This window comes from Ptychodera flava, chromosome 15 (genome assembly GCF_041260155.1).
Source record: "Ptychodera flava strain L36383 chromosome 15, AS_Pfla_20210202, whole genome shotgun sequence".
Taxonomy (NCBI): Eukaryota; Metazoa; Hemichordata; class Enteropneusta; family Ptychoderidae; genus Ptychodera; species Ptychodera flava.
In genome coordinates this window covers 22,336,611-22,361,897 of record NC_091942.1, presented here as the reverse complement: position 1 = coordinate 22,361,897, position 25,287 = coordinate 22,336,611, and the positions used below count along the sequence as shown (strand labels likewise).

General features: G+C 38.4%; 1 protein-coding gene across 4 annotated transcripts; it reads left to right on the top strand.

Moving 5' to 3' along the window:
* Positions 1-3,190: 3,190 nt before the first annotated feature.
* LOC139151557 (uncharacterized) lies at positions 3,191-24,547 on the top strand. 4 transcript variants are annotated; one of them, XR_011556457.1, is made up of 8 exons: positions 3,191-3,471; positions 5,550-5,808; positions 7,403-7,440; positions 9,658-9,772; positions 13,402-16,211; positions 18,098-18,135; positions 20,309-20,423; positions 23,028-24,547. XR_011556457.1 is itself a non-coding variant. In XM_070724451.1 (4 exons), exons 2-4 carry the CDS (start codon positions 18,108-18,110, stop codon positions 23,239-23,241), a joined length of 357 nt encoding a protein of 118 aa, XP_070580552.1. In that variant the 5' UTR covers positions 15,840-16,211; positions 18,098-18,107; the 3' UTR covers positions 23,242-24,547. The 4 variants fall into 4 exon arrangements, 1 of the variants encoding a protein (XP_070580552.1); XR_011556456.1 differs by having other exon boundaries at positions 5,547-5,808; XR_011556455.1 differs by lacking the exon at positions 3,191-3,471 and having other exon boundaries at positions 5,229-5,808.
* Positions 24,548-25,287: the final 740 nt, after the last annotated feature.

Sequence of the window (25,287 nt, the reverse complement as noted above, 5' to 3'; positions counted from 1 at the left end):
GCATGGGAAATCGGCAAGTTTTTTTCGCAACAGGGCAGTGGAGCTTCAAAAATTGAGTGTGGGGAGAGGAAACAGGCAAAAATAAGTGGGGAGTGGGTAAAAATGAAGTTTGAGTGCGGGAGGGTAAGTAGAAAAATTTTCAGTGGGAGGGCAAATTATGAACAGCTATTTAATTACTCTCATGACTTAAAAGTAGTCAGTTCATATTACTTACAATTGTCATGCACAATATATCTTGTCGTAGTAAAGACCCCTTTAAAAGTGCATTGTTCGTTGGCTGCCTGCACCTGTTAATTTACAGTAAAGTGCCAGAACGAGTACAGGTACCGTTTACTAGACCAAATAAGCTTTTGATGTCAGAACATGAAGGTTAAAAGTACTATCAAAGGTTCCACGTGTATATGTTAAGCACCGTATGCAACTCTTGAAAATGTGTAAACATTTTACCCGAGCTAAAATGACATCGGTTGATGTGTTGTGTCCTTCAAAGTTGACCACTATTCATTAACTCAATACATGTAGGGTTGTTCTGAAAGTTTGTCTCCACTATCATTGTCTAACAAAGTCGGCAATCTTTTTTCCTATGTATAACAAATGGTATTATTGCGATAAACTTCCCCCGTATTTGTACCTTGGCCGGACGATTTGTGACTACTGAAACAAGCCGTGGTTTCATTATCTCAACTCTACAATGCATTCATTCTACCACACTTAACGTACTGCTTAGAAATATGGGGAAATACTTACACCACTTTCCTTGAACCTATTTACCGCCTACAAAAAAAATTGTCCGTTTGATTACTTTTTCTGATTTTCATGCCCACTCAAATCCCCTCTTTCGTCAACTAAACATCCTTCATATTTTAAATTAAGTAATTACTGTTCTTGCTTTTTGTTTTTGATTTCAAAAATAACGGTTTTCCAATCACTATTAACAATTGTTTTGAACTTCCTCGCCATGGGTACTCTACACGATCAGTAGAGTATAGCAATTATTGTATTCCTAAAACAAGGCTTACAGTCACACAACACAACATTAAAGTATGCAGCAATTAAACATTGGAATTCTCTACCTTCTTCATTTAAACAAATAACATGTAGACAAAGGTTCAAAGTAGAATTAAGAAACTACTTAATGAACATATAACAATATGTATCTTTTTTCTTGAGTTGTTTATGTATCTAATGTATTTTATTTCCTCTTTATCTCCGATATGTATTTTTTGTCTTACTTGAGCCCTTTATGGCATCATCGTTTGCAGTTATTAGCTGAGTAGTGGGCCATGGACTCGACAAGTCCTTATGGACTATTTCTATGGTCCAAACCAGATAAAGTCATACTTTCACAGTGACTGTAATATTTCTTGTAATTGTCCGTTTATCTGGTTGAATAAACAATTCATTCATCTTATATATAAATTGCTAGGTGCGTCTTTCAAGTTGATCATATTGGACAAACATATGGAGGTTTAACTTGCTTCGTGCAAGTTCATCAGTTCATTCGTAACATAATATAAATGTTAAGGGCTGGCGATTATGCACTAAAAACGCAATTCACTAGTTTAGTGGTGGGCGGGGGGAGGTTACGACCCCAATTCGTTTTCCGAGTGTCAATATCGCAAATAGAAGATCCTGCTGTAACAAAATATGAAACATTCAGAGCGCGAAACCATAATCAAGTGTAACACATGAAAACGGAAGAGAGAAACTCGACAGAAGAGAAAGAATGACAATACAGACACGGAACACGTATATAGTATTCGTGGACTCAACCATGACTCAACCGAATGTGACCATGCATACGGCTCCGATACAGTACTATCTCCGCCCTCATTGCGCAAAAATTGGACACAAATTACGACAACCTAATAAACACCAAAAAATGCATAATTTGACTGACAGAAGAACAATACCACTTAGAATGTTGAAAAAGTGTAAACGTCAAGTTTATTTGTATGTGGAGTTTTTACTCAACGTATGCGTTGAAGCAGGTTGGTATTCTCCATAAATAATAAACAGCGCGGTTTTACTGCAACCAATTTCGCATTATTTTTAGAGGAGGTTAACACTAAATTAAGGAATTACGTGTCCAGTGTGTCATCCGTCATAATCAGCGATCTGTCACATCTGTCACATTACAGCCATTTGTTGGCGACTAAAGTTTGAAGATCCACTCCAGATTTTGCCTCCGTTTCCTTTGAACTAAGTGGACCAAACTTGCCTATCACATGGAATATCTCCGTTAGACGTTGTTCGGCTTTGGAATCACATGTAACACAGATTTGTGTTGTCTCTCTGTTTGCGTACAAGCTATAAAAACACAACTTGAACGGCGCCAAAAGCGACGGCGAGAGCTCGTATAAAAACAAAGCAATATTGAGTTTTCACCGACTGCGGCGACAGTTATTCGACAGGATTTAAAAATTGTTCTCACTGTCACAGTCTCTCCACTCACGACCTGTGTCACTGCTCAGCACGACACGTTGTTTCTCGGGTATATCGCTTGGCGCTACACGACGTCATCAGGTGGCGATAAAAGTCCCATCATGAATAAAGGTTCGCAGAATCAACAAATCTCTTCTTTGTTTCACGCGTTTGAATACATTGCGTATCGCCTATATAGTAAATTTAGATTACGAAATATAGTAAAAATGGATTGTCATGAATGAGAAAAGAAATTCATTTTGGGAGAGAGATGATAGCAGAGGTTTGAAACTATAGCTCGTACAGACTTTCCTTTTTGTTAAAGCCTTCAACTACCAATGGCGTATTCGTCTTCAACTGCACAAGAATTACGGTTTTATGGTACCTCCGATGACTAATGGTTAATAGAAAATGCAACTGCTATTCTAAACAAAGGTTGAGTATATGCGAGTAAGGGAGTCTTGTGACAAATAATCGTCGATATAAGTGTTACAGTATTTAACGAAATTTGCATCGCAAATACTCTATTACCCTATCCTTGTGAAAGTAAAGTATGAATAATTTTGATATTCTATGCATTATCCAAATAAGCGAAGTCAGATTCGACTGTATTCGCCTTTATTCTCGACTCGTGATGGCGCTAGCGCTATTTACCGTGCCTTCAATATAAGTTGAACTATTTTCATTGTCAAATGTGACGTTTGCCAATGCCATCGACTGTATTTACTCTGATCGTTAAGTCTTGTGTAAGGTCAGCGCGTATTGTGGAAACGCCCTTCAGGTGAAAGCGCTGCTTGGTGACCTGAACCACTTCGCGTTGAATCTCGTATCGATACGTCTGGCGCGAAGACAGTAGGGTGAAAAGCGATCTAAATCGAGGTCCTACACGATTACTGGTGCTGTACACGAGTTAACGTTGTCTTTGGGTTACTGGTGCTGTGTTAATATCATCTTCGGGGTTTGTAGGAGTCACGCCACTATCGAATTACGTTATCAATATATAGGTTTGAGAAAGTTTGCATGTAAACACGTATTTGCTCGGTCAAGGTGAGTTGGTGTTCAATTTATATTGTCATAAAAGCTAACGCTTTCAACTGTTCTGTGAAGTGCGCAACCTTGTCGTTAATGCTACATTGAGGACAAACTTTGCAAACATGGCAACAGGCGATCGATTTCGGGACCGGTGACTGATAAACAATTTCTTATGATATTTTGTGACACTTTACGCTTGAATACATCAACGCCCTCGGTGAACAACGCCATTAACATTGAACCCGTGTGCATGGTTACCAAGAGCGATTTGATTAGAACTGCGCATTACATTGCTTTGTTCCACGGATCAATCTGAAACCAATGGCTCCCATCGAACGGCTGGTATGTTGTGCTTAGTCCGGCTATATAGAAACTATCAAAATGGACGAGATATGGAGTTTGGCCATTTGAATGGCTAAAATACCATTTGAGCAAACGTCAGCAGTGAAATTTCATTTATTTGCATTACTGTTCACTACTTCGTAGCGGCCAACCTCACAAACTTACTCTCATTTTGCATAAATTTAAATTACAAATCGGTAAAAAAGTCACAAAATGTTTGTAATTCCTTTCTCGCATAAAAAAAGCATTTTCACCAAACACAAACGACACTCGTCTCCATACTGACTTATAGTATGATTGGTTTCTGAAAGCGAAGTAGGAATAGTGGTTTTACGACGCGAAACATCCTTTTCTATACCCACCAGATTGTCAACAACGACATAGAGCGTCTTAGAGGGCATAACAATTCTTTTAACAGCAACTGATTGTTGTTTACTAAAGTGTTTAGTAAAAACAACTCGATAAATACTGTGTAATCAATCAGTGTATGCTATAGCATAATGTCTGTACTCGATGCATTCTGTGTGTTTTATAGTTGACAATGCCTTTTGTGTTATCGTTAGTCGATTGAAAAACCCGATCGGTCTGTCACTCATGTCAAAGTCGAAGCGTTTTAACCCTCCTTCAAATTACCTACTGGTAGTTGTCTCAAATAAAATTCATAACAACGCAAACGAAATAAAATTCTTATAATAGTGTTGCCGGCTGTTTTAACTGTTGACAACCTCAGCTAGGGAATTAACTCGCTGAGAGATATCACAGGATACTACTACACAGAGACGTCGTAAGTTGAAGTGGACGATCTTTATTGCAAACGCTGTCAGCTTGACCGACCAGAAAGTCCTCATGCCCTTACATCTCAAAACTTCTCATTAAATAGACAATTTTTCAGGGCGTAACCTGAACATGTAAAATACATTACAGGAAGTAACTGTACATTGGCTAAAAAGTATTAAAGATACTTGATTGGGTAAAAGATAAAAATCCAAGTACTTGATTGGAAGAAAGTTTCTAAAATATTCAGAATTATTCTGCTGAGTTGGCATCCCAACTAACGCTTTTTAAAATTTATAATGTTCTTTTGACAAATGCCGACTTCTAAACATAATAGTTACTATCGTTGCATGGTCAAGATTTGTGGAGCCAGAATTTGATTATGTATGTATGAGCCATTGTTTCATACCGAAGTCAATTAAATGATGACCACTGTGATGTAGCCATATCGGTGTCACACTTCATTGTTTTAGCTTAATTGTCCATTCGAGTACCAGTATCAATGTCAATGTCAGTAAACATCTTTTGTTCGTATTCATCTGACCGGTAGTGGCATTGTATGTTAATTAACACATTGGCAATGATACTTGAGTTAATGAAAGAACTACCAGTAACAATACTTCAGTAAACAAAAGAAAAGACCCTCCACGTTGTACCGTGTGAAATTGTTTATTCCAGTGAACGTTCGTTATGAGTTCAACAAAATTGTACATATTCCCTGTAATACTTTTACTTTAAAAATTACAATCGTAACAATAGTCGCCTTTAATATATTAACGCGGGTCCATAAAAAGACCGATTTGTCAACTCGCGCACGGTGTATGACGTCATTATCCTCATGCTCTATTGACAGTGTTTCTTTCATATATGCGAGTCTCTACGAGAAGTCGTTAAAGTTCAACAACTCTGTATGGGATGACCTCTTCCGGTTCAACAGCGACGACGTTTTGATGTGTTTTGTTGCTTTGTTTCAGAAGATCGTATCTTGGTAGCCCGCTGGACAATTCTGACTTCTTTGGTCGGCGCGTCGCTTCTTTACTTGTTCCCTTCTGTTTTTGCCACGCTGCGTCCGTATTGTCACACCCAGAGTTCACGCCTGCTCTGAAGAAGAATTGTTCCTGTGCGTCCTCAATGCCGTGGAAACGCGACGCTGAGTGGTGACACAAATTCGCAACGGCTATTGTGCGCAACCTGACAGCGACGTGTAATCATTAATCAACGCTGACAACGCGACAGGTGAGATTGTGTTAATTCGTTTTGCCATTTCTCAATTTTTTATAATAGAATACGGGAATATCGTGGAGCTGTTTTGGCGCAGTGCTATGGCAACAAACAGCTTTTGTTAGCGAGAGCAGATGGCTCAAAGCGGCCACGAAAATTCATGTTCTCAAACACGAAAGAGAAATTATGATCATTCATGTACTGTATGTTACTCAAACTCTACACGATCGATGGCAGAAAAATCGACGTTGAATAACCTTCTAGATAAGCCATATTTTCTTATCTTTTGAAAGGAGAAAACCACACTATCCAGAGGTGACCTAAATAATATTTGACACCGCGACCTCTCTATTTATGCATTGCATATCTTATGGTTAAAGTACCATTGCGACAGGTTGTGTGTTTTTCCACTTGACTGCAAAATAAAAAAGCGGTTATGTTTGTGTGATAAAGGTATAGAGGATACTATTGTTGTAACCGTCCATACTGCCACGATAGTTTGACTGTCGTCTCAAGCAAATCTCCTTTCCTTTTCTGTGTCTTATCTGGCTTTATAATTTTCTATAAAATTTGCCCTATTTCAGGACGAAATATTTTGAAGGTCTTTCTCATCACTGCAGTTTTCCCATTCATTTAATTTTCCCACTTAGTTCCTCTTAATTTTCTGTCGCTTTGTTTAAAAACGTCGTCAGAACTTACCGCCTTTTCTGTTTTCTTTTGGCCATAACAAGTAAAGACGAAAATCAACGGTGGAGATACAAACAAGATTGTTGGGAACCCATTTATGCGTGATTGCGAAGCCATAATACAAAAAACACTAAAATGTTTCATCGCCTTACTTGTGAAGTTGTGTCCCCATTTGTTGTGACTTTTAACTTGTCATGCATTTCCTAGAGTTGATTTGTTTCCGTTTGTAAAACAAACTTTCTTCCTCAACTGTTGAAACCATGTCAAATTATCTGGTGTCCAACTTGTTCCCACAGTCTGTATTTACGTAATTTCCAGTCATAGTAGTTGCGACCGTATTTAAGTTGAACTAATTTCTCAATAACTACGTTTTGTATATTCTACAAAGTGCGGTTCTTTGGATGAGCTGATGACAGTAAGAATTTCAATATATGTATGTATGTATGTATGTATGTATGTATGTATGTATGTATGTATGTATGTATGTATGTATGTATGTATGTATGTATGTATGTATGTATGTATGTATGTATGTATGTATGTATGTATGTATGTATGTATGTATGTATGTATGTATTTATGTGTGTGTGTGTGTGTGTGTGTGTGTGTGTGTGTGTGTGTGTGTGTGTGTGTGTATGTATGTATGTGTGTATGTATGTATGTATGTATATATGTATGTATGTATGTATATATGTATATATGTATGTATGTATCCTTGCATGATTGTATTGAATGATAGATGGATGGAATGCTTAGTTCATGGCTGTTGTGTAGACCTGAACTTGATTCTATGCCCGTTCGTTTGTATAAGCGTAACCATGAAGTCACAAGTTCACACACATGTAAACAGTTTGATCCCATAGACTGGAGTCCAATGAGGCGTGAGAAGCGATGCTGATTATAACTCTGTTTTACCTTGCAGGTACCCTACCATGGCGACTACACTCAGTCCCGATACAGGTATGTAAATAGCAGTCCTTTGTCTGTAAGTTCCTTTTGTCGGGACAATTGTTACGGATTAAGCACCTGAAGGATGAGCAAATGGGACAAAGAGCATAAGTAGTCCATATTGCCAGCCTGTGGTATAAATGAATTGAATTGTACATTCTTAAAGGCATAAAGTTTTCTTCAGAATGTCTTATCGGGTGCAAAATCAGCCCCACTTAAACGCTATTATGCAGCATTGAATCGATCTGTTCACACCTCCAAGGGATGTACAAGTATGCTCCCGATCTAGTAAAGGCAACTCTATATAAAAGATTCTTTTTCTTCCCGACCACGTAGAAATTCCAGAAATCCAAATAAATTACATAGGTATGGTTATCTGCCCTACATAGCGAAATATATCACGAACATGTTCCTCATTCGTGCCGTACTCTTGAACCTTGTACCGACAGTTCAGAATGATTTGTGAGTGATTTGTAAACAGTAGATTGGAACTTTTTAGATTTTTGTTCCTCTTACATGGTGACTGGACATGTCAAAGGCATACATCATCACAATATATCTGTTATTAGGGCATGGCCCCGGACATAGCCCCATCAGTCAAAGTGGCTGAAAATGTACACGCGAGACTTCGAATTTCTTTGAGACTTAGTTCTCAGCGCTTTGCTGTACGAATTAATTCAATGTGATATTTCTGTGTGCTAACTGCGTTGTGATATATAAGTATGGTATTTATATACACAATTCAGTGCATGCTTACTAAACTTAAAGCTGTACATGTCATTATTCCAGTAAATTGATGGTGAAAATACAAATGTCTGATCAATCGAGACGCGAAAACGAGAGTTTTGTATTCGCGATATACACCAGTTAGAACCCGAAACGTGGATCAATTTCTACGATGTAAATGCAAGTTATATTTGAGAAAATTGATGAGAAGTTTATTACGGATTTATCTGCCAACTATATAAGTAAATACACTGAGGTAAAATAAATACAGTAAAAATGTATTATTTGTTCCCTGATGGCGCGTAATATTTTCCTAATATTTGTGATGTCGTCTGCAGCGACGAATCTTCTTGTCACCGGTGCGCGTGCACTTGTCAGCTGTGCAAAACGACGGTCAACTTTTATCGTCCGTATTTCTGGAGTCATATAATGTGCAAACACTACTTGAGCTTTAATCAGAGAAAAATTACGATTAAAACGCTCTCCAAATATTTATGGTTATAGTTTAATAATATAATAGCAATAAACCCCATCGATTGGTAGATCAGTTTGATCAGCTCACCCCGTATACGCACTCGATATTTGAAGTGAACTTCTAAAATATACACATATTTCTACACCCTAAAAACAGTAAAACAACGGGAGTCTGCTTGAAACCTTGTTCTAATACCGCATAGCCCTTGCTTCTGGTCGCCAACTCCAGTAAAGTACACTGGATCATTTTAATTGCTTCAAAACAAGAAATTGTATGCTAGTTGACACGACCAAGCAATAATGAAAAGTAATTGAAAGTTCTTTTCGCTTCACGTCGAAGTCTTGCTAAGAAAGTCCTTCAATAACATGTGTTACACTAACAAAGTTCGAGATATTTTGGAAATTTAAGTGTTTCGGTCTGAATGGCAAATGCCAACATATTTGCAACGGAATGAAATCGATTCGATATTGATAGCCGTTTTATCAATACCAAATGATGATCGAGTATTGCTGTTCACCATATTCCATCGTTTTTGGCACCAGTCTCAACCATCCACAGCTGGTTGCCGCTGAGTCGATTCAAGAAGAGGCCATTACAAGATATGAACACAGCAACTAATATACATGCTCACTGTTTTTTATAGCGAACTTGAAGATCAGTAGGTACATAATAAAATATAATACAAGTTAAATCAATACAGATCTGCTTTGGAGTCAGTGTCCTGCCATATTTTCGAGCTCGGCTTAAGATCTAATCTCGGTTACCCAGACTGCTTTGCGGGGCTCTCCCCGAAGAGCAGTCTGGGTAACCGAGACTACTGGGGATCCTGAGTTCCTGAGGATAGTTCCCTTTCGGAGTAATGTCAACAACTATTGTTGTTCAGTAGCAGTTAAAATGAGACAGCGCCAAGTGCAGCACGCCCTCTATACCCAAACTTATGCGTCGTGCGTGCATTTCTTAATCCGTGTAGGCTGATATGATACGCAATACATGACAATCTGAACGGATTCTCACTTTTTCTTCGTCAGCGACCCAGAATTCATCGTTTGAATTGAGCCCTGGTACAATACAGATGATCGGAGTCAGCGTCGGATTCTGCATTTTACTGTTGGTCGCATTTTTCCTGTTTTCTAACTTAAAACGGTAAGTGGTTCATTATCAAAATCTATAAGAATGGTTTAACTAAAATACATGTATCAAAATATTTATTACATCGAATACACACAATACTGCCCTAAGCTGCTGTCATTGGATTTCGTAATCTGGTGTACGAATACGCTGATATGACAAAGGCAATTCAAGTGACAGGTTTTTTCCACTTGCATAAATGTGATAGCCGGAGTAAAATCGGTTTCGAGTACCAACATCTTGCCAACTTGAAGTTTCCTTTAAGCACTATTTAAGGTAGAACGCGCCTTGGGGACAGATACTCGGACTCTCAAACTTTTACAATATTCTTTTGGCCAACTACTTGTGAAGACTCATATTGAAGCTTATGGAGTTTATCAAGTTATGACCGGCGTATTTTTGAAAAATCGCAAGTTATATGTTCCCCATAGTAATAACACGGGGATGGCGGACACTTTGAATTTCAAGTATCGGTAAATATTGCGCACTTTGTTTCCCTGGTCTATAAATTTGCATGGTGACCTGGTGACCTCTCCCGCCCCCGACCCAAGTTTTTTTAATCTTGATTTTGAGAGACAGTGGTTGAAAGTTTGCTCGAGGAAATTTTGAGGAAATTTTAAATTTTCATGTCTTTCGTTTACGATATTTAAATCGTGGGGGCTTTGTCTCCCAACAAGAATAGGTGACCCTTTGTGGATTTTTTTTTTAAATTCATGATTTCTGGTGTTAGAGAATTGACCATGATAGTAAAATAGATGCCCTGTGTTCTACGTGTTTTGTATGGGCATGTTGGGGCTCTAAGTGATGCGTACATCCCAGGTTTACAAACTGCACCTAACACGATTGTAACTAATTTGGGATAATTGGATTTTCATATTTTGCAAATTTCTCAAAGGTGTTAGCTGCCGTATAGCTGAATGCTGCAATATCGCAAATTACTCATAAAAACAAGTGTGTCATATAAAAAGGAAAGCAGATGAGATAACATTTGTACATTAAATCGGCATTACTTCACCATCTAATTATCCAAAATTAGTTCCAATCGTGTTAGGTCCTTCATCAAGCCAAGAGGAGCAGTTGAAACTATGATTCTCACAAGAAAAAATATCGTAGACTGTTATGTAATCTCTCACTTTCAAGCGTTCTCAATATGCGATAACAATTGTTTTCTTTTCCCACTGACATAAGTCTTCCTATTTCCTTCTTTTGAAATCTAAGCATTGCTTACACTCAGATAACATAACTTATATCTTGCATGCCATTATGATCTTGAATTTCTGAAGTGAAGTTCTTTTATCGCTGTTTTTACTCTTCGCTATCACGATGTGTCTCATATTTTCTAACGGTAATAATATCTCCTTCTATTCTATTTTCTCAACCCTTTCTGTGTAATCTTCTGTGTCTTGTATACAGTGTAGCGGACATATCGATACCTCGGTTACGATATAAGGTAATAAACGGATTGCGATTCATGGCGTTTGCGAAAGTTAAAATGAAAGACAACCAGCGATAGGTCGCTCTGTCGATAATTAACAACGATGTTAATAGGTTGATAAGTATTTTCGCTTGCCTCGTGATAACTTTTTGTGTGTGTGCGTGCTGTGTGGAGCCCATTCGCCTCAAACGTATGATTTCAAGAAATTAACATACACGGGAAAGGAGAAATACTGGCTCGCAAGAGCGAGAGCGCCCGCTATGGCAAAATGAGCAATTGCTATCGCCGGCATCATGCCTATGTGGTCCGATAACAATTTTTTAAAGAAAGACCTGACCAGAAACATTTCTCTCTTTTTTTGGCCTAAAGTGCAGTTTGCTAAACGCATAGAGCCGTTCAGAGAGTTTCCTGTATTTTCCTATTAACATGAATGGCATTGGCAAATGGCAGGAATACGGCAACAAGATTTCGGGATTGCTGGATTGGAAGAAATGCTTTGGTGATTTGATGTGATGCGGTTGGTCTGTGTTTTAGTTTCCTTCAAGGAAAGCGCTATACCATTGCCAAATTTGCATGGTGTTTTAAGCAAAAATATTCGTACACCATTTTTTAGTTTAGTACGATGTTAGTCTCCTGAAACCAACAAACCAAGTTTTAAAGTGGCACTCCCACTTGGTAACATTTTAAAAACATTTTTTTGATGCCAACGGTCGATATTGACGTGGCGACTGCGCGCGGATCACGAGATATCGATAAAAACATGTCCTCAAAAAAGTAAAAGTTTGAATTCCGGTGGCCCACCTAAATTCAGCTTCCGAACATCGAACGTTCGGCACTGGGGCCATTGTCAAGTAAGCTATGGAGTACGAGTCTACGCAAACGCTGCTGTACGCCACAGTAAAACTCGCGTCGGTGATCGGTCATGCCCCGTGGGGGAAAGCCGAGTCTTACTGACTCGGAGAAAAAACGGAAAACAAAGTTTGCTGATTCCACCAGAATTCGCATAGGTGACTAGCACAGATACGAGCGGTTGATACATAGCAGCCGCCGCGTGTTATGCACGCATACCACGCGGCGGCCGCTTTTTATCGAACCACGCGCAACTGTGTGGCAGACAACAAAATGTAGTCATCAGAGGCGGCCAATATTTTACACGTAAAAACTGATATCTATGTGGTATTGGTTAAAAATATAATAGAGCTGATTGAGAATATTGAAAAAGACAAAAACTAAGGAGAAGTTTAAAAAAAAACTTACCTGAAGTAAAGGCATAATGCTGTATATAAAGTCCTCGCAGTGGAAGGTAAATTGATTGCGTCGTTGGAACTTATTATGGACTCCCTAGAATATTGTCAATCAGCACAACAACAAACCTTCGGAGGATTTCGGGTCATAATCAGAAACGATCGTAAAACTTCGGGGTGTGAAAAATACGCTCGGGAAATGACATGTTTTTATCGATATCTCGCGATCCGCGCGCAGTCGCCACCTCAAATATCGACCGTTGGCATTAAAAAATGTGTTTTAAAAATGTTACCAAGTGGGAGTGCCTCTTTAAGCTAGAGATCACCACTAGTGATGCACATTTCGAAAAATTTGTCATGCTAGATCGAACAGTGACCTCATATGACAACATGCTAAAGTTATCGCACTTAAGACACGCAAACGGACGTCTCGTAATCCCCAAGTTAATGTTAAATTTGCGAGTGAGAAAAATTCGACGACAAAATTATGACTTGAATTTCCTCAATACGACTCATTGCTGGAGTAGCTTGTTACAGCTTTTGAACAACAAAATGGTTCAAAAGAAAATCTAAGCGGTGATTACGTACGTACGCATGTAGGGTTACTCCATACCGTGACCGTGGCATAAGGTTAGAGTGACTTTGAAAATTGAAATAAAGCTATATCCGCCCCATTCCCCGCCCCAGATGCTATAAGATTTTGTTATGTGTGATGTGCGGTTTTAGTTATGCACGACCCGAGATGACAAGCACCATTGATGTCCAATACCTGACAACGACACTTCAAACTCTACATTGTGAACATTTTTATCTATGTATTATTGATTTAAACTTTGTTTAATGAGGGTGGTCTGATTTACAAAGTAATTGTAATTTTTATCAGAGCCCTAAAATGCATACAACATCATGTACCTCTGAAATGCAACGTGTGTTCACTGACTAACACACTGTTTTCCTTCTTACAGCTTATCACATCTCCCTATTGGCCGACGCGACTGGACAGATAAAATTCGTACTTTTGCCGATGACGAAAGAGATCAGCGGATAAACGCATTGATGCTCCACATAAGAGCCAACAAAAGCCGTCGACCAGAAGCCCAACAAGACCTCACGACTGTGTCGCCCCCGGGTAGCGTGCCGCCGCCGCCCTCGTATTATGTGTCACCAACTGGGCAGTAGCATAACTGAGCGAACAGCATGGGTAATAACACTGCTGCTGTAGAGACCCGTAATCAAAGCACAGTTGTTTATTAAAATCAGTGGTTCACACTATAGGACATATCCTGAAGATGAAATATCAGTAATTCATGAATTTTGAAAAATAAATATAGAGAACAATTATTGTAAGACAGAACACACAGCTCAACATTACGATATGCTGATACAAGAAAGCTGTTTGTGTTCGAATGCCGATCGTTAAAACGAGTAGTTCGTTGGGGTTTTTTTTGTAGTTGATGGATATTAAAAACACTCCGTCATTTTCACTCAGTTTCACGCACGCACAGAAGTTTTACAAAAACCATGATCAAAGAATTAATGTAGCATTAACACACGCCGTGCTTTACTTGACTTACAAAGGAGATATATCAGTACGATAACTTTTGCTGAATTTTGTCGGTACCATTATTTCTATGATATGATGCCGAAGTGGAACTTTTGAACCATGAAGTATTGACCTATGGTTGAACTCACTGAACTGAATAGTGAATAAGAATGAAATTCTTTCACGCTGTCGATTTGAATTTTGGAAAGTTGTATTGACGACGCGCTTTAAATGCTTGGAAACTCCGCTATACTTCTGTTTATACCGAGTTATGTACCTACCGTCCATGTTGACTATAGATTTCTAATTAAGATGTACTTATACCTCATGAGAGAACGAATTGACTGAAAAGTAAAAGTCAGCTTTTGTTTTTAAGTTTCTGAGTCTAAGAATTAGGTGTACGCAGATGTTGACAACCGTTTTGGTTATACGTGTGTTTAATGTCTCATCCAAAAGAAAGTTAAACGCAAAAAACTATAACATTGTGAGGATCGTTGAAGATGAAAGGAAGCGTTTCTGAACTAGTTAATTACTTTAATGCGGATACCACTATAGTAACAGTAGATCAAAAACAACGTGCGGCAATAGCGCCCTCTTACAACGTCGTGTGAAAAGTCTACCCCGGCAAATGAAGACAGTAGAGTAAAAGGCGTTATAAATCGCGGTCCTATACCGAGTCAACGTTGTCTTTGGGTTACTGGCACTGTGTTAATATTACCTTTGGTTTCAACTGTTCTGTGAAGTGCGCGACTTTGTCGTTAATGCTCTAGTGAGAACAAACTTTACTAACATGGCAACAGGCGATCGATTAGGGACCGGTGACTGATAAACAATTTCTTATGATATTTTGTGACACTTTACGCTTGAAGTACATCAACGCCCTCGGTGAACGACGCCATTAACATTGAACCCGTGTGCATGGTTACCAAGAGCGATTTGATTGGTTTAAAATTTTTGAACCTGCGCATTATATCGCCTTGTTCCGCGGATCAATCTGAAACCAATGGCTCCCATCGAACGGCTGGTATGTTGTGCTTAGCCTGGCTATATAGAAACTTTCGAAATGGACGAGATATGGAGTTTGGCTAAAATACAATTTGAGCAAACATCAGCAGTGAAATTTCATTTATTTGCATGACTGTTCACTACTTCGTGGCAGCCAACCTCACAAACTTACTCTCATTTTGCATAAATTTAAATTACAAATCGTTAAAAAAGTCACAAAATTTTTCTAATTCCTTTCTCGAATAAAAAAAATGTGCTTTCGCCCAACACAAATGATACTCGTCTCCAATTCTTATTTCTAATGACTTACGGCACGATTTGTGTCTCAAAGCGAACTAGAAGTAGTAGTTTTACAACTCGAAATATCGGTTTCTATTCCTACCAGACTGTACATTCAGCCACTGTATAGAGCGTCTCAGAAGCCATAAAAAGTATTTTTCTCAGCAACTAATTGTTGTTCACTAAAGTGTTTTGTAAAAACAACTTGGTAAACACAGTATAATCAATCAGTGTATGCTTTAGCATAATATATCTGTACTCGATGCATTCTGTTTGTTTTATAGTTGACAATGCCTTTTGTGTTATCCTTAGTCGATTGAAAACACCGATCAGTCTATCACTCATGTCAAAGTCGGAGCGTTTTAACCCTCCTTCAAATTACCTTCCGGTATTTGTTTCAAATTAAACTCATAATATACAACGCTAACGAAATAAAATTCTTGAAATTGTCGCCTTTAATATTTTAACGTGGGTCCATAAAAAGACCGATTTGTCAGCTCGCGCATTGTGTATGACGTCATTATCCTCATGCTCTATTGGCAGCTGAGTGTTAGCTTCATATATTCGAGTCTCTACGAGAAGTCGTTAAAGTTCAACAACTCTGTATGGGATGGCCTCTTCCGGTTCAACAGCGACGACGTTTTGATGTGTTTTGTTGGTTTGTTTCAGAAGATCGTATCTTGGTAGCCCGCTGGACATTTCTGGCTTCTTTGGTCGGCGCGTCGCTTCTTTACTCAAGTTACTTGTTCGCTTCTCTGTTTTCCACGCTGCGTCCGTATTGTCACACCCAGAGTTCACGCCTGCTCTGAAGAAGAATTATTTTTGTGCGTCCTCAATGCCGTGGAAACGCGACGCTGAGTGCTGACACCAATTCGCAACGGCTATTGTGCCCAACCTGACAGCGACTTTGCAAGGTTCAATCAATAATCAACGCTGACGACGCGACAGGTGAGATTGTGTGAACTCGTTTTGCCATTTCTCAATTTTTTGAAATAGAATACGGGAATATCGTGGAGCTGTTTTGGCGCGGTGCTATGGCAACAAACACAGCTTTTGTTAGTGAGAACAGATGGCTCAAAGCGGACCCGAAAATTCGTTTTCTCAAACACGAAAGAGAAATCACTGAACGTGATCACTTATATACATATATACTCTGTGCGATCAATGAGAGAAAAATCGACTTTGAATAAACCGTCTAGATAAGCCATATTTTCTTATCTTTTGAAAGGAGAAAACCGCACTATCCAAAGGTGACCTAAATAATATCTGACACCGCGACCTCTCTATTTATGCGTTGCATATCCTATTGTTAAAGTAACCTTGCGACAGGTTGTATGCTTTTTCACTTGACTGCAAAATAAAAAAGGCAGTTATGTTTCTGTGATAAAGGTATAGACGACACTACGGTTGTTACCGTCCATATTGCCGGGGTGGTTTGACTGTCGTCTCAAGTAAACCACCTCTCCTTTTCTGTGTCTTATCTGACTTTATGTTTTTTTATACAATTTGCCCAATTTCAGGACGAAATGTTTTTAAGGTCTTTCTCATCACCGCAGCTTTCCTATTCATTTAATTTTTCCACTTAATTCCTCTTAATTTTCTTTCGCGTTTTCTAAAGAATGACGTCAGCATGTACCGCCTTTTTTCTGTTTTCTTTTGACCATAAGAAGATAAGACAAAATCAACAGTGGAGATACAAACAAGTTTGTTGGGAACCTATTCATGATTGCGAAGCCATAATACAAGAAACACTCAAATGTTTCATCGCCTTACTTGTGAAGTTTCAGCCCAATTGGTTGTGACTTGTAACATGTCATGCATTTCCGTTTAACACGATTGGAGCTAATTTGGGATGATTGGATAGTGAAGTAATTGAATGTCGGTGTAATCTGCCAATATAAGCTCATCTGCTTTTCGTTTTAAGTTATACACTTTTTAGGAGTAATTTGTAACATTGCAACATTCAGCTATACTTTTGAGAAATTTGAAAATTATTATGATTCAATTAATCCAAAATTAGTTCCAATCGTGTTATTTGTAAAACACTTTTTCTTCCTCAACTGTAGAAACCATGTCAGAATGTCTGGTGTTAAACTCGTTCAAACACCCTGTATTTGCGTAATTTCCGGTCATATTAGTTACAACCGAATTTAAGACAGGACTAAAACTCATTTGTCAATACGTGACTTTGGAAGAGCTGACACTAAGAATTTCAATTTGTATATGTATGTATGTATGTATGTATGTATGTATGTATGTATGTATGTATGTATGTATGTATGTATGTATGTATGTATGTATGTATGTATGTATGTATGTATGTATGTATGTATGTATGTATGTATGTATGTATGTATGTATGTATGTATGTATGTATGTATGTATGTATGTATGTATGTATGTATGTATGTATGTATGTATGTATGTATGTATGTATATCTGTGTGTCTATCTGTGTTTATCTATCTATCTATCTATCTATCTATCTATCTATCTATCTATCTATCTATCTATCTATCTATGAATCTATGTATGTATCTATCTGTATCTATGTATCTATCTGTATCTATGTATGCATGTATCTATCTATCTGTCTATGTATCTATGTTTCCATGTATTTATGTATGCTCGCATGCTTATTTGAATGATAGATGGATGGAATGCTTAAAAATGATGGCTATTGTGTAGACCTGAACTTGATCCTGTGCCCGCTTCGTTTGTAAGAGGGTAACCATGAAGTCACTAGCTAACACATATAAACAGTTTGATCTCATAGACTGGAGTCCAATGAGGCGCGAGAAGCGATGCTGATTATAACTCTGTTTTACCTTGCAGGTACCCTACCATGGCGACTACACTCAGTCCCGATACAGGTATGTAAATAGCAGTCCTTTGTCTGTAAGTTCCTTTTGTCAGGACAATTGTTCAGGATTAAGCACCTGGAGGATGAGCAAATGGGACAAACAGTATAAGTAGTCCATATTGCCAGCCTTTGGTACAATTGAATTGTATTGTGCATTCTTAAAGGCATAAAATTTTCTTCGGAATGTCTTATCGGGTGCAAAATCAGCCCCACTTAAACGTTATTAAGCAGCATTGAATCGATCTGTTCACACCGCCAAGGGATGTACAAGCATGCTCCTGATCTAGTAAAGGCAAATCTATATATAGCGTTCTTTTTCTTCCCGACCACGTAGAAATTCCAGAAATCCGAATAAATTACACATGTATGGGTATCTGCCCTATTTAGCAAAATATATCACCAACATGTTCCTCATTCGTGCCGTACTCTTGAACCTTGTACCGACAGTTCAGAATGATTTGTGAGTGATTTGTAAACAGTAGATTGGAACTTTTTAGATTTTTGTTCCTCTTACATGGTGACTGGACATGTCAAAGGCTTACATCATGACAATAAATATGTTATTACGGCATGGCCCCAGACACAGCCCCATCAGTCAAAGTGGCTGAAAATGTACACGCGAGACTTCGAATTTCTTTGAGACTTTGTTGTATGAATTAATTCAATGTGATATTTCTATGTGCTAACTGCGTTGTGATATATTAAGTATGGTATTTTATATATACAATTCAGTGCATGCTTACTAAAAATAAAACTGTACATGTCATTATTCCAGTATATTGATGGCGAAAATACAACTATCTGATCACTCGAGACGTGAAAACGAGAGTTTTGTATTCGCGATATACACCAGTTCGAACCCAAAACGTGGATCAATTTCTACGATGTAACTGCAAACTATATTTGAGAAAATTGATGAGAAGTTTATTACGGATTTATCTGTCAACTATATAAGAAAATACACTGAGGTAAAATAAATACAGTAAAAATGTATCATTTTTTCCCTGATGGCGCTAAAATTTTCCTAATATTTGTGATGTCGTCTGCAGCGACGAATCTTCTTGTCACCGGTGCGCGTGCACTTGTCAGCTGTGCAGAACGACGGTCAACTTTTATTGTCCATAGTTCTGAGGCCATATAATGTGCAAACACTACTTGAGCTTTCAGTCAGAGAAAAATTACGATTTAAACGGTCTCCAAATATTTATGGTTGTAGTTTTATAATATAATAGCAATAAACCCCATCGATTGATTGACCATTCGGTTTTGATCAGTTCTCCCCCGTATACGCACTCGATATTTGAAGTGAACTTCTAAATATACACTGATCGTATTTCTACACCCTAAAAACAGTAAAGCAACGGAAGCTTGAAAACTTCTTCTAATACCGCACAGCCCTGGCTTCTGGTTGCCAACTTCAGTAAAGTACACGCAGAAATTAATCAGTTGTTCCGTGATGGCCAGCAAAATTTCCCTGATACAGGATGAATTTATATCGCTTCAAAGCAAGAAATTGTATGCTAGTTGACACAACCAAGCAATAATAAAACCGAATTCAAAGTTCTTTTCGCTTCACGTGGAAGTCTTGCAAAGACTGTCCTTCGATAACATGTGTTATCGCATTAATAATTACGAAGATAATTAGGAAATGTGTTTCGGTTTCAATGGCAAACGCCAACATACTACAGAATGAAAATGATTCGATATTTATCGCGCCTTGGTTAATACCGAATGACGAGCAAGTATTGCTGTTCACAATATTCCATCGTTTCTGGCACCAGTCTCAATCGCCTACAGCTGGTTGCTACCAAGTTGATTCAAGCAGACACCATTACAAGACATGAACAGATCAACTCATACATGCTCACTGTTTTTATATCGAGCTTGACGTTCAGTAGTTACATATGAATTCTATACAGATCTTCTTTGGAGTCATGTCGTGCCATATTTTCGAGCTCAGCTAGGGATTCTGAGTTTCTTAGGATGGTCCTCTTTCAGAGTAAGAATGTCAACACCCATAGTTCTTCAGTGGCAGTCAAAATGAGAAAGCGCCAAGTGCAGCACGCCCTCTGTAGTACACCCAAACTGAATTATGCGTCGTGCTTGTATTTCTTAATCCGTGTAGGCTGATATGATACGCAATACATGACAATCTGAACGGAATCTCACTTTTTCTTCGTCAGCGACCCAGAATTCATCGTTTGAATTGAGCCCTGGTACAATACAGATGATCGGAGTCAGCGTCGGATTCTGCATTTTACTGTTGGTCGCATTTTTCCTGTTTTCTAACTTAAAACGGTAAGTGGTTCATTATCAACATCTATATGAATGGTTTAACTAAAACAAATGTATCAAAATATTTATTACATCGAATACACATGGAGGATTGATCGACACACAATGCTGCTGTCGGCCCTAAGCTGCTGTCATTGGATTTCGTAATCTGGTGTACGAATACGCTGATATGACAAACGCAACGCAATTCCATTGACAGGTTTTTTCACTTGCATATTAAAATGTGATAGCCGGAGTAAAATCGGTTTCGAGTACCAACATCTTGCAAAGTTTGCTTTAAGGTATAGAACGTGCCTTGGGGACAGATATTCGCACTCTCAAACTTTTACAATATTGTTTTGGCCTACTATTTGTGAAGACTCATATTGAAGCTGATGGAGTATATAAAGTTATGACTGGCTTATTTTTTTAAGTTATATATTAAGTTATATATTCCCCATAGTAATAACACGGGGATGGCGGACACTTTGAATTTCAAGTATCGGTAAATATTGAGTAACTTGTTTCTCTGGTCTCAAAATTTGTATGGTGACCCCCGCCTCCGATTTTTAATCTTGATTTTGAAAGACAGTGGTTGGATGTTTGCTTAAGGAAATTTTGAGGAAATTTTAAAGTTTCACGTCTTTCGTTTACGAAAATTGAATCATGGAGGCCCTGTCTCCCGACAAGAATAGGTGACCCTTTGTGGATTTTAAAAAAAAAGATTCATGCTTTCTGGCGTTGGAGAATTGACCACAGTAAAATAGGTGGTCCTGTGTTCGATGTGTTTTGTATGGGAATGTTGGGCTCAAAGTGATGCGCACATCCCAGGTTTATAAACAGCACCTTCATCAAGGCAAGAAGAGCAGTTGAAATTATGATTCTCACAAGAAAAATATTTCGTAGACTGTTAATCTCTCACTTTCAAGCATTTTCAATATGCGATAACAATTGTTTTCTTTTCCCGCTGACGGAAGTCTTCCTATTTCCTTCTTTTGAAATCTAAGCATAGCATTACTTATATCCCGCAATGCAATCGTAGAGTTGTGATCTTGATGTGAAGTTCTTTACTCTGTCTTTACTCGTCTCTATTACGATATATCTCTTCTGTTTGTAGATAAATTCTTCTAACGGTAACAATATCTTCTTCTATTCTATTTTCTCAATCCTGTCTTTGCAATCTTCTGTGTCTTGTATACAGTGTAGCGGACATATCCATACCTCGGTTACGATAAAAGGTAATAAACGGGTTGTGATTCATTGCGTCTGCGAAAGTTTAGAATGAAAGAAATCTAGTGATAGGTCGCTCTGTTAAGAACTACCTATATAATCAACAATGATGTTATTAGGTTGATAAGTATTTTCGCTTGCCTTGTGATAACTTTTTCTGTGTGTGTGCGTGCTGCGTGGAGCCCATTCGCCTCAAACGTATGATTTCAAGAAATTTACATGCACGGGAAAGAGCGAGAGCGCCCGCTATGGCAAAATCAACAATTGCTATCGCCGGCATCATGCCTATGTGGTCTGCATGTAACAAAATGCCATCATTCATTTTATACCGGAGAGTTTTTATATCTTCTTTCCATTCCATAACCATTGCTCGATAAAAATGATTTTCAAACATGGTACTTTGAAAATACCACCATTTTGTCACCACACATTGGTTTCTAACCCACATAAAGTGCAGCTTGCTAAACGCATAGAGTCGTTCACAGAGTTTCCTGTATTTTCCTATTTACATTTACATTGAGGCACTGGCAGATGGCAGGAATACGGCAACAAGATTTCGGAATTGCTGGATTGGGAAAAATTCTTTAGTGATTTGATGTGATGCTGTTAGTCTGTGTTTTAATTTCCTTCAAGGAAAGCGCTATACTAGTGCCAAATTTGCATGGTGTTTTGAGAAAAAATACTCGTACACCATTTTTAGCTCAGTACGATATTAGTCGCCTGAAACCAACAAACCAAACATTAAGAGATCACTAGTGGTGAACATTTTGACAAATTTGTCATGCTATTTCGAACAGTGATCTCACATGACAACAATGCTAAAGTTGTCGCATTTAGGATATGCAAACGAAAGTCTTCTGATCCCCATGTAAATTCGACGACAGAATTATGACTTGAATTTCCGACACATGACAAATTGCTGGAGTAGGTTGTTACTGTATAACAGCTTTTGAACAACAAAACGGTTCAAAAGAAAATCTAAGCGGTGATTACGCATTACCTACGAACGTAAGCATGTATGGGTACTCCATACCGTGGCCGTGGCATAAGGTTATAGTGACTTTTAAAACTGAAATAAATCTGTACCCACCCAATCCCCCGCCCCAGATGCGATGAGATTTTATTATGAGTGATGTGGGGTTTTCATATGCACGACCTTATAGATGACAAAGCGCCCTTCATGTCCAATATCTGACAACGACACTTCAAACTCTGCCTCGTGAATATTTTTATTTATTTATTCATTCATTTATTTATTTATTTAAACTTTGTTTAATAAGGGTAGTCTGATTTACAAAGTAATTGTAATTTTCATCGGAGCCCTCCAAAGCATACAACATCATGTACCTCTGAAATGCAACGTGTGTTCTGACTAACTGTCTGTTTTCCCTCTTACAGCTTATCTCATCTCCCTATTGGCCGACGCGACTGGACAGATAAAATTCGTACTTTTGCCGACGACGAAAGAGATCAGCGGATAAACGCACTGATGCTCCACATCAGAGCCAACAAAAGCCGTCGACAAGATGCTCAACAAGACCTAACGACTGTGTCGCCCCCGGGTAGCGTGCCGCCGCCACCCTCGTATTATGTGTCACCAACTGGGCAGTAGCATAACTGGGCGAACACCAGCATGGGTAATAACACTGCTGCTGTAGAGACCCGTAATCAAAACACAGTTGTTTATTAAAATCAGTGGTTCACACTATAAGACATATCCTGAAGATGAAATATCAGTAATTCATGAATCTTGAAAAATAAATATAGAGAACAATTATTGTAAGACAGAACACACAGCTAAACATTACGATATGCTGGTACAAGAGAGCTATTTGTGCTTGAATGCCGATCGTTAAAAAAGTAATACATTTTTGTAGTTGATTGATATTTAAAAAACTCAATAGGGTACTCAGTTTCGTGCACAGAAATTTTAGAAAAATCACAATCAAAGAATTAATGTAGCATTAACACACGCCGTGCTTTACTTGACTTACAAAGGAGATATATCAGTACGATAACTTTTGCTGAATTTTGTCGGTACCATTATTTCTATGATATGATGCCGAAGCGGAACTTTTGAACCATGAACTATTGACCTATGGTTGAACTCACTGAACTGAATAGTGAATAAGAATGAAAATCTTACACGCTGTCGGATTAAATTTTGGCGTTTTAAGTGCTTGGAAACTCCGCTACACTTCTGTTTATACCGCATTTTGTAGCTACCGTCCATGTTGATATATGATTTCTAATTAAGATGTACTTATACCTTATGAGATAACGAAGTGACTGACAAGTGAAAAGTCAGCTTTTGTTTTAAAAATTTTCAGTTTCTGAGTCTAAGAATTAAGTGTATGGCGATGTCACACCCGTTTAATGTCTCATCCGAAGTAAAGTTATACGAAAAAAATATCATAACATTGTGAGGATCGTTGAAGATGACAGGAAGCGTTTCTGGACTAGTGATTTACTTTAACACGGATACCACAATCGTAAAAGCAGATCAAAAACAATGTACGGCAACAGCGCCCTCTTACAACGTCATGTGAAAAGTCTGCGCCAGTAAATGCTTTCATTTTTTATTCACTTTACACAAAAGAGGTTGGGGACAACTCGTGAGGTTTTGAAAACTTTTGAAAACGTGAAGTGTACTGTGAACATCGCTTCGGTCGCATATGTAAGTAACTGCTCTCTCTATGCACCCCTGTAATGTGAACTAGATTTTTCGACGCACACACCCATTTGCAAAAAATCGTTGGTATTGTATGGAAACAAAATATTATTTCGTTCTTCACAAAGGCGACAAATGACCTTATCTCAATGACAGGGGGTATAACACATGAGTGTAGAAAGATATAAAAGGAATATGTTGTCTTTTTTTTCAATAAACTCAGTTCAACTGACCCTCTTTCACAGTCCTCGAACTTTGTTTTCAACGATCACTTAGTGCACAAAATGCGACAATAGCGTGAGCTTGTGTATAAGTGGCTTTAGACTAATCCCACGGTCACGTTATAAACAGAAAAGGATTTATCCTTGTACACTGCGTGGGAAGGTCGACACTGCCTATGAAATTAAACTCTCGCTCTTTCAAGCCCCTTCTTCAAGTCCGTGCACGGCTTTTAGATGCACTTAACCAATCTATTGAGGAATGAAACTCCGTGTGACCATGGAGCTCCTTTTTAGTTCTATGGTGAGACTGACTGGAAACTCTTTGACCTTTGACACTAACCCGCGAGCAATGCTTTCAAATGACAGAACTCAGCGTGCATCCCTAGGTATGAGTGCAGACTAAAAACGCCATGGTGACCTGGTGACCATGGCACCCGTATCTCTAAAGAGACAGACTTCTCTTGTTGCCATAGCATTTTAAAATTTCAGGCTGCGTTCTCATTTTTTAATCTTATCGCGTATCCTAACGATAATATATCATACAACAGGTGAAAGGTGGATATTTTGTTAGCAACGGGAAAATTTGTGAACTTTATGTGGACTGAATGCTCCAGCCGAGGTTGACCTCTGACACTAATTACATAAGTTAATATTGCAATTGCTATGGCTGTTCTCGAGTACGAAGGAATTTCTACTTAAAAGTAGAAGATTGCCGTGTCCCCAGAGGTCAAAGTTCACGGACTGTACGCTCTGGTATTATGACTTC